Genomic DNA, 11,128 nt, shown 5'->3' with positions numbered 1-11,128 from the left:
TGCTCGCCATTGTTTTCACTACTTGAATTGAAGAAATCTGAGAAGAACAATTTGGGTCTTGCAAAACAGCCTAGTATTCATATTTAAAGAAAAAATTATCAATCTGGTTTTTATTTCTCTACTTCCTAATTCCATAATTGCTTTATTTTATTTTAAAATATAATTTAGCTACCTTTACTGTTCTCTCAACTCTTTAGGTAGTTCATATTACGCTTACTGCGGTTATTCCTAATCTCTGTATTGTTTTATCTTCTTATTACTTTACCCTAGTTTCTCTTATTCCAACATTCATTTACGTTTTAATGATTTCACTTAGGCACTCTGAAAATATTGAATGGTTGTCTTTATGTATCGGGCACTGTTTCAGTGCTGGGGGTACTATGGCAACCAAGATCTGACTGAATTACATGAGATGCTTGGCAAACTCTTTTGGAAATTGAATTTTTGAACTTTGGGTCATCATCCAATACATGAATAGACAGTCTGTCCATCAGAAGGAAGATTCTTTTGTTACATCTGCAGGCCGCATGAACACTGTACAAAGCTTTTGCAAAGAGGTAAAAAGAACACACTTACAGAAGGTGTTCTTTAAGTTCTTTACACGTATTAACCAATTTAATCTTCCCAATGACCCTCTGGATCATTGTAATCCTCTCCATTTTGCAGATGAGAACACTGAGCGCAACGGGCTTAAGTGACTTCTTTAAAGTTAGTGGTGGAGTTGGCCTTGAACTCAGGCAGTCTGGCTCCAGACTGCCTTTTTTTTTTTTTTTTTTTTACCCCAATGGGACTGAGGTCTTCTTAAGGTTTGCTTCTGACATAATGGAATTTAAAACAGCAGGAGGCAAGTAGAGGCGTTTGTTGGAAAAAGAATCATGTTCCAGAGAGAACTGGCAATAAATATTGCTGATTGGCTGCCTGATAAGGATGAAATGGGGTTTGGAGAATTTCATACTCTCATGAAATAAACATGTGATGTTGACCTTCCAAAAGTGACAGAAACTATTCAAAGTATCCCATTTTTATCATTTCTCTCTTTCAGCCTTCCCTTTAGACCATGCTATTCTGGCAGAATCTTGCTCAAAATTGGCGATGGCCTCCCAAGGGCTGACACATCTAAACTGAGAAACAAGAACACATCCACCTTTGGGAATATCAAAAGGACAGCTGAGTTGCTTGCAAAAACTTATAGCATCTTGCACAAAACCCCCTTACCTTTTTCGTAGATGTAGGAACTAAAGTCCGGAAAAGTTAAATAAGATTTGCCCAAAGCCACAGGGGTCGACCCTCACAACTTCTATAGGCGCATAATCTGGCCTTCACAACGAGTAATCCCCCGAGTCTTGGAGCCATGGACATTAAACACATTACAAACAGTAGTCCCTGGACCACAGCCTCGGCATCACCTAGGAGCGGTTAGATGCTGCTGTCTTTTCTTCAGAGCAGGTTATTGTCACAAATCCCAGCAAGCCCCTTTGCATAGACAGAAAACATAAATCTCAGCCCAGCTCCTGCCCAAGTTAACACGAAGCGGTCAAAATAATAATAGCAACGGCTACTACTTATGAGGTGCTTACAATGTGTATGGCGTCTTTTTGATACCTTAATATATTAAAAACCTCAATCCTAACAGCAACCCTATTTTATGGATGAAGATGCTGAAGCACAGAGAGGTTAAGTGGCTTGCTCAAGGCCACACGGCTAGTTCATGGTGGGGATTCTGATGCAGGCCATCTGTCACCAGAGTCTATACTGGTCCACACAGCAGCATACTGCCTCTAAAAATTCAAATTAATGCTAACCACGGTTCCAAGAGTTCCTTATTAAAATGCTCTCATAAATAAAAACTGACCATTGACTTAGGAAGATGTAATGCGATTCAGAGGTTTTACTAGACAAAAATAAAAAACGGAGGCCAGCAGCTACTAAGACATTATTCTACAAAGTTAAAACATTACAGGTTGCCAGGACCTTCATCTAGAGAACCTAAATTAAGTAAACTTAGGGATGTGGGAGGGAAGTTTATCTTCCCTTTAGACAAGTTTCAGAAACATTGCACTAAATCAATATTTTACTACAATGTCCTGGAAGAAACACTGCTGGGAAATGATTGTCCTGTCGATCACTGCTCACAGAGCAGCCTCTCCTAGAGAATTCCCAAGCGCAGATTAGCATAATAAAGGTTCTTAAAGGTAAAAAAGAAAAACATTAGCTCTGCTCTCTAATTCTTGGTTGTGACTGCAAGACCATGTGATCTGCTGCTTGGAAGTGCTTTCAAATGCCCTTCTGCCTGTAAGTGGAGTCAGCTCCGACATTAAAATTGCATTGTTTTCTAAAAATGAGAAGCAGTTGTGATATTGCTGACTTGGCTGACCTATTAAAGCGGTGGTCTCGTTTTGGTTTAGGTTGCAGACAGCTCAGTGCTTTTTGTAAAGGAAATCTTAGGGACAATTACACAAAGCCTTGTGCTGTGGTTGAAGTAGAGGGGGCAAATCTCTCGATATGTCCCTAGAACCTTAGGGTCCTAGAAATAGAGTGAAAAGCCCCATGGGAAACAGTGAGCCGCTTCTCGGCTGCACAAATTCAACTGTTATGACACCTCCCTGCCTGACTGCACACCCAGCCACGTCCTTCGCCTTATACCGGGAAGCCCTGCACGATCCGATCCGAACTCTCCTCTGTGGCACTGAATGGGAGGAAACTTACCATACAGCTGACAGGGCGCCGCCCAGTGCTGGTGAAACAGATCTGGGTCACAGAAACAATGAAAGGTCACATTTCCAACTACAAAGTACTAAGCGATAGGCCAGGCGGGGCCTAGAGAGCAGGCTTAAAAGGGAGCACATTTTGATGCTTTTTTTCTTCAATTAATTCTCTTTGCACTGGCAACACAAAGCAAAGTAATGCACACACCTAGGCCTGGTACAGCCAAAGAACTGTGGTTATAGTGCGGGAAATATAAAACCAGGTAGGTCCCAACCAATAATCATAACCACTGTTACCCATAAAATGCACTCCTCCCCTCCAGAGTCCTTGGCTAGCAGCTCCTGCCATTATCCCTGTGGCTAAACAAAATTCCCATGTATATAAATTACTACATAAAAATTACTACATAAAAGTGCTGGTTGCCCACAGAGAGGATGGCAAAGTGGTTCCCAATTTGTTGATGCCGTCATCGCCAGGTGGCAGGGATCATGTGGAAGTGGTTATCGAGGCCCCTTCCAGATCTTCTCAGATCCCTTTTAACCATTTTTTTGCCCCCCACCCCAAACTCAACAGCCATCAGTGATGACGTGGGGCAGAGGAGTACGAAAGCCTAGCTCCCTCGCCTTGGGTGGGCCGGGACAACTCAGGAGGCAGAATGATCCTCTAGAGTCCCCTCCATTCTCCTAGGGACTTTGCCTAAGAAGACACCTTTGCTTGGCTCCCTGGCCTTCCCTGTCCTGGTTCCTTATTCTGTTCCCCTTGGGGCACGTCCTTTAAAATCACTTGCACGTGAAATCTCATCTTGGAGTCTGACTCTGGGAAACCGCGCCTAAGAAACTATCTCACCCAGCTCACTTCCCAGCTGGCAGGTACCTCCAACCACACACCATGAGGAGCTCGGTCTCCCCAGCTGCTGTTCTGGTGTGCAGTTAACAGAGGACTTTCGGACCTTTTCCTACCACAAATCTGTCTGTGATCTTTAGCCTGGATTGATTTTATTTGATTAAAAAGGTGGGACCCTAAACTGAAATATTATGAGGTCTCATTTGATAAGAATGTATAGGGCATGGCATGTATGGGATAAATAAATGTTGAAATTCATTTAAAACAACGTTTCTATGATGTAGTAGTGTGCTTTCCTTACCAGCTAAATTGGGCATAGATAATTTAAATAAATCTTCAGGGAGCGAAGTTGGTTTTGTTTTTTGTTTATTTCTTAAAGTTGGTGACTTTACAGTTGCAAGGAGGTAGAAAATTGTACTATAAGCAAAAGGAAAGAGGCTAAATCTGCACATATATTAAGATACGCCTTGAAAATTGCTTTTTGACCAAATTTTTAAGATGAGCTTGCTTTCCTATAATTTTTCTAACTCTCTTGATTTGCATGTGGCAAAAAAAAATTCTGGATTCCCTCAGATTCCATTGATTCTGACACCTAGCAAGCAAGTCCATCCCATGGGACATGAACTGTGATAAATCCAGCGAGAGCTGACAACCCAGATGGTGCCACCAGAGTCTATACTGGTCCGCACAGCATATGTCACTGACCACCTCAGTTTTCACAAGCACACAGCAGCATGTCTTACCTTTATTCCCAGGGCTTCTCCAGAAATGACAGCAACTGTCACACCATCCTTAGTGGGTTTAGGGATTTCTTCACTTTTCAGTTCCTGGTATTGTGGCTCCACCATCTTCTCTGAGCTTCTCAAATTAACCCACAGTTGTAAGCCATGGGCTGGCTCCTCTGAGCATGGCATCTCAGCATGCAGAATGCCCCGACCTGCAGTCATCCACTGCAAACACCAAACCAACAAGAGGGACATGTAACCCAGCCTTGAACAAGTCTGCATGGGGGACGATTACGACATGGTACCTGAGTAAGGCAGCTTACAAGTGATTTTTTCACAGTCCCTGGGCTTTATGAGGAATAATAAAAGAACAATGGAAACCACTGAAACCCTCTGCAGTGTTCCCAATGCGTCCCATGCCTCACATTTGAAATCAAAGCGTCAGATCTGAAATTCACACAAAGAGAAGAGGCTTCTCTTTGGTATCCCTGAGTCTTTGCTTGAGCACCAAAATGGGGAGATGCAGGCAGACGGCATATTGGGGAGTGCTATCGGGAGCACCTTAAAAAATGAAAAAAGGAGGGCTGGGCAGGGAAAGAAGGCAGCCGGCAATGCAGTTACCATGGAGGCCTTGGCCAATCCAATAGGGAGATCTAGAGTTGGATGAACTTTCAGAATTGTCCTAAATTGAGATGAGGTGGCCAGGCTACTTGATCCCCACATCGGCAAACCAGTGACTAGGCCACTCCACCCCCCAGGAGGGAGCACAATCTTGGGAGAGGCAGCTCCTGCTGCAGAAGGCAGTGCCCAGAGTAGGAGGCAGCTGTGAGCCATTAGCAGCCAATATTCACAGCAGCTGGAGGATACGTACATGGGCCTAAAGATACACACGAAGGCCCACACTATCCACTACACCAGAGGTCCCCAACCACCGGTCTGCAGTTCTGGTCCGTGGCTTGTTAGGAACTAGGCTGCACAGGAAGGAGGTGAGCAGCGGGCAAGCAAGAAAAGCTTCATCCGTATTTGCAGCCGCTCCCCAGCGCTAGCATCACCGCCTCAGCTCCGCCTCAGATCATCAGGCGTTAGATTCTCAAGGAGCACCGGTCCCTGGTGCCAAAGAGGTTGGGGACCACTGCTCTACACCATGGATGGGTAACTCCAGTCTCTGCTTGCTCAATTCTGGTAATGGACCCCTCATTACCTGGAGAAACAGTTATTACTTCCACTGCTGTGCAGATTCTTAAAGCATTCATTTATTTCTTTATTAAGAGAATATTAGGGGGCCAGTCCCAGACAATAACCTCGGGATGAAAGGAGGGAACGTGATGGATAGGCTTCCTGTCTAACTTAGCGTGGATTCTCCCGCAGAAGATCCTGAGACAATGACATCAGTGCAGGTATTTTATTTGGAAAGAGGTGCAGAAAGCACAACTAGAGAAGAGTTAGAGAAGAGTGACCTAGGTAAGGGGAAAGCCATGAAGGGGGGTTAATGAGCAGGCTACATCTGGGGCTCCATCCCACTGGGATCCATGCAGATACACTTTAAAATTCCTGCACAGAGGGTATAAGAACCGCCACTTCTCTGGTCAGGACACAACTAGTGATCAAATCAACCTTTCTAGGCTATCTCTACTTTATGTTCTGCTCCAGAGTAAGGACACTGTTGACTTTAGGCCATAACTCTTTGTCCTTTTGCCTTTCTGCCTTTAAATTTCATGTCCATTGAAACACCATGAGTCAAATCTTTGCAGTTATCATTCCACCAAGTATGTCAATGATCCCAGAAAATAGCTGCTATAGAGTTTGGACTTATAAACACAGTCGAGATGACCCAAGCATTTCCTGAAGACTTTTAATTCTCATACATCTCAGGTAAGACTAGGGTGGTGGCAGGGTTTGGATCATTATCTTAAGTGAAACACCAACCCCTGCAAACAAGCTGGATGTACTAAATTGTCTCAAATGCAGCAGAAAGGTCTAGAAAGATGAGGACTGAGACTGGTGCATGAATTTGGCAATTGGGACATCATCGCCTGAACAGCTTCAGGAAAGGTTTGAGGGGCGGGGGGCTGCCGAGAGGCCAACCCTGGTTTCAGTGAGTGAAGGATGAAATGGAGGATAAGGAAATTCAGACAGTCGGTCTCGATTACTCTTGAGAAAGACTAAGTAGGAGCTAAAAAGTGATTGAGGGAGTCAAGGGAAGTATGAGAGAGGAATACAAGAGACCCGTGCAGGTTTCCAGGCTGAGTGGAAGGGCCATAGGATGGAGAGGTCAAAAAATATGAGAGAGAAGAAGGAAAAGGTGAGTATACTGGCAGTGGGTGAGGTCGAGCACGCACGCCCAAAGACCATCAAACCGTCAGCAATTCCTTGACCTTGGCCATACCTGCAGGTCTCCTGGGTTCAACACACCAACATGTCCACAGAAGTCTTCATGGGCCATGCTGCCCCCTTCCAGGAGGTAAGATATCTTTGAAAAAAAACAAGCAAAAGAAAAAGTAGGGTAGCTATGAAGAGCTGTTCACTTTTTCCACAGAAAATGTGTTAAGGAAAGTTTCAGCAGCAGCCCAGCCCCCCAAGTTCTCAGGCCTTGGGCCTCTGACTGAATCACACACACACACACACACACCCAGCTTTCTTGGCTCTCCAGCGTGCAGACGCAGGCAGATCATGAGACTTCTTCATCTCCATAATCACGTGAGCCAAGTCCTATAAACATCTCCCCTTACGTCATCTCCATATATCCTATCGCTTCTCTTGCTCTCAAGAACCCTGACTACATTTTAAGTCTAAAACCCCCACCTGGGAATTCCTATAGTTATGGCAACAGTGCAATATTGGCATGGAAATAGAAGAGACCCATTTGTACGGGAAATTAATATAGATAATAGCAATTTCAAATCAGTGGGGCAATAAATGGTATTGGAACAACTGACCGACCATATGAGAAGAGAGAGTAAGCCTCCACTATCTACAGAAACGTGTTCCAAATAGATGAAGGATTTAAATGTAAAAAATACACTTCTGAATTTAAATCTAAGGAAACAACACAAAATGTCCACACAAATCTGTTTATGCAATGTCTATTAGCATTATAATAATAGCGAAAAGGCAAGAACACTCTGGATGATGAGTTAATAGGGAACACTTAGCTAAATTATGGGATAGTTATGCAAGGGAATATTATGCGACTGTTAAAAAGTAATATATATTGCTATTTACTGACACAGAAAAAATATCATTTAATCAAAAAAGCAGGTTACAGGAGAGTAATTTTATTTAAAGGAGTCCAATGCGACGATCTGTTTAAATGGGTTCATTTCAATAGCACTGCATCCAGTCACATCACAGTATGCATGGAGATGCCCAGATGGACACACAGCAAAATGTGAACGGTAGTCATCTCCAGATGGTGGAATTGCAGCTACATTTTATTTTCCTTCCACTTTTCTGATAGTTTGGGTTTTTTGGAATTAGTAGTTCACTTTTTTAAAACGGAAACTTTTTTTTTTTTTTGGAAAAATATAAAGATGCCGCCTCTAATCAGTGAATGAAAATAACTGATGTGCTTTATTCTGCATAGAAACAGGTGAATATTTGTTTCCAGTTTTGGTGGACTGGGGCTGGACAGGAAGGCAGCAAGGCACATGGGAAAACATTAACAATCAGAAGAATAACTCAATAGTACATGTGAAGACAACATAGCTAGCTCCGACTTTAACATGTTACTAGGTGGAAAAGACCTGGAAATTGTTACAGAAGGCGCTCAAGCCAAAACAGGAATTAAGCACTTAGGACCACATACGAAGTTTAAAAACTTAAGAGGACAAATAAAAAGCTTCCAAATTTCAAACAAACAGCCCGACTACCAGGAGTGATGTCTAGAATTGCTTTCCTTTTCCTGTTCTGCATGCATTTTTAATTAAAATAACTGCATAATAAAGGCGATTTTCATTCTGTTTGGGTTGAAGCTATCCTTTGGATTCTCAAAGGAGTCTCTTTTCAAATCATATTCTTTCCGTCCCCAAAGATTTTTCAATTATCCAAGCCTAGGGGCTTTCAAATTATTAATCATCTCAAAATATGTCAGGCAACTTTCAAAAGTAAATTGTGGTAAGCATGACTCATTTAAAGATGAATATTTATGTAAACACGAAAAGATGTGTTTTCTTCTTCTTTGCAAATTTTATTTTAGAGAACAATTCCAACACTGTTTCCAAAAGAATGAAGAGACAGTTATCACCCATTTCCTCCACTTTTGCAGTGTAGATATCTATCCTCTTTTCCCTGGTAATACAAAAGTAAACATCGTTTCTTCCATCCTGAATACTATATAAAACCTGATTTAGAGAAGTCTGGTCAATGAATCTTGCTGAGTCCATAATGCAAACTTTTTACTACTTAAAGCAAAAATACACTTACAGCCTTTGGGGGTAAAAATCAGAAACTAAGGAAACCACTGACTATTTTTTTTTTTTAACTTTTATTTATTTTTGCGAAAGTGCTATAAATGTTACACCGAGAATTTAAGTATAAATGAATGCCCGGAAAGGATTTTTTCAAAAACTCGAGCAGTACTTTGAGAGTTGACACAATCCAGATGATATTTTAGGTCATTACATAATCGCAAACACCTGGAGAATTGCCGTGGGTGGTTGACAGATTTGAGAGTGTTATGTTTAAACTCAAGAGTTGCATCTGTCTAATTAGTAAGAAATGTGTAATGTGAAACAGGTGTTTTCTTCAAGGACTTGCCATCAGGCTTCCTGGTTCTGCTTTGTCCTTTGCTCCTAAACTTTTCATGGGTCTCTACTAAATAGTTCTGCTTCCTCGTCGGTTCTTATTTCTTTGTGTGTTTATATTTGGAACGAAAAGGACCCAAACTCATTAACAGTAATGAAAGAAAAGTGTCACTGGCGATGTGAAATTTAGGAAAAGTGTACTTCAAAGAGGTATAAATTAATTCCGAAGAATCACAGCAGAAGATATAGTTTCTTTCTGATTGGTATTTAGAGTGCGATGACCTCATTTGCTATTACAGATACAAGACATTCCTTTAAGTAAAATGTGTGTTATAGATAAAACTACGTTTTCTTTTCATTTGCTCTTAAATGGTGGCTTTTTTTCTCTTGATGGCTGAGTAGGAAAAAGAGAAGGAAAAAAAAACCCCATGAATTGAGGTCATGGCTGATAAGAGAGGTCAGCAAAGAACATATTGCATAGTAGAAGCAGCTAACTGATCTTCAAGGAGAGAAACATAATGTTTGAATCCATACACTTAAGAATCCAAGTTATTTTTTTTTAAATGTTTGAATTACTTGAGCAATCACTAAGAAATCTGAAAAATCACCCCACTAAATTGGCTCATCCAATCCCGGCTCCACATAAACACCATCACAAGTACCAAAAGGTGGTTTTAAGAAAAAAGGAAAAGATAACGATCATGGACTAGGTATTCGGTCAAAGGGCAAATTTAAATATTTTAAAGCTCTAATGGGTCATGCCTTGACATTTCCTGCCACAACCCTGCAGATGTGCCAATGCTTCAGGGACTCCTGCCACACTGCCCCCTACCGGCACGAGCCTGCCTCAGGGAACCAGTCAGGCTTTGGGGCCCTAGTTGGAATTTACCAGGTTTGAGATGTGGGGCAAAATCCATTAACTTCTTGGAGGCTCAGTTCTTCATGTAACAACATGGATGTAGGAGATGTACTCGCCGAGTGTGGGGTGATGTGTGCCAAGAACATGGCATGTAACAAGTGTTCAGTAAATTCTAGAATTAGCACATCTGCCACACTTCCAGGGGCAGAGTTCCTAATCATGGGTCATCCCTCAGGTCCTCACTCACGCTTCCTGGGATGAATTTCCCCAATATTCACATGGTTTGCTTCCTCTCTTCATTCAGGCCTCTGTTCAAATGTCACCAAGAGAGGTGGCCCCAAGCATCTCATCGAATTGGTCAATCTGTTCTTTATCCTCCTATCTTGATTTCTTTCTTCTTCCTAGTCTTTTCACGAAGGCAGACTCTATTGTATAATTATTTGGTTATTCATGTATCTGTCTTTCCTAAGGGAATGTTACCATCCTGAAGATTAGAGCATATAGCTGGCACTGAAGATCTGGTGAATGAATGAATGAATGAATGAATGAATAGCAGCATCGTGTGTCTGTATAGCCTTTCAGCATTTACAAAGCATCTGATCCTGGGAATATATTATCATCTACATGTTATCAATGAAAACATGTGGCTTAGTGTGATTAAGGTTACGCCATTAACAATAGCGGAGCAAGAACTTAACATTTTCAGTCTCTAAGAATAAAACTATGTCACTCTCCCGTGCTGCCTCACAAATGCTGGTGCCGATCTGGCAGTAACGTATGCATTGTGAGCACGGTGCTTGCCTTCCGACAGGGATCTGATGGGAGCTGCAAGAGTGGCCAGGACTGCCGAATGTGAGGCGGGCTCTGGCAAACGGGCCGCCTCTAGCAAAGAAGGAGTCCTTATACTACCATAGGCAGACAGAAAACTTAGACCTCGTGATTCCTGGGTGAAGTGGAGAACAGGTCGATGGAGGGACAAGCAGCCACAGGACTCTGAGATGACGCGATCATGGGATCCCTCTTTGGTGTTGACACTGAAGAGTTCTACTCAACAACATCTAACTACACAGAAAATAACAACTGACTGAAAGGCAAGTTTCCTTTTATATTTTTCTATTGCTCCCGTTCTCAAACGTCTTCCAAATCTACTAATTTTCTTTTCAGTCTGAGTAAAATTTCACACACGCACGCGCACACACACACACACACACACACACACACACACACACCCCAAGTCTCTATGATAATCATAT

At 42.3% G+C, this 11,128-nt stretch overlaps 1 protein-coding gene across 2 annotated transcripts in view; it reads right to left on the bottom strand.

The window, feature by feature from the left end:
• Positions 1 to 11,128, bottom strand: part of PIR (pirin) — an 82,069-nt gene that overhangs the window by 49,222 nt on the left and 21,719 nt on the right. For both annotated transcript variants that reach the window (XM_015589143.2, XM_006911649.3), the window contains exons 4-5: positions 6,661 to 6,744; positions 4,293 to 4,499 (exon numbers count right to left, since the gene is read on the bottom strand). In XM_015589143.2, coding sequence (XP_015444629.1) covers positions 4,293 to 4,499; positions 6,661 to 6,744 — 291 coding nt within the window. The remainder of the gene's footprint in view (positions 1 to 4,292; positions 4,500 to 6,660; positions 6,745 to 11,128) is intronic.

The sequence above is a fragment of the Pteropus alecto genome, unplaced genomic scaffold, assembly GCF_000325575.1.
Source record: "Pteropus alecto unplaced genomic scaffold, ASM32557v1 scaffold23, whole genome shotgun sequence".
NCBI classification, from domain to species: Eukaryota; Metazoa; Chordata; class Mammalia; order Chiroptera; family Pteropodidae; genus Pteropus; species Pteropus alecto.
Note: the sequence above shows the minus strand (reverse complement) of the source record. Positions and strands in the feature narration are given on the sequence as shown.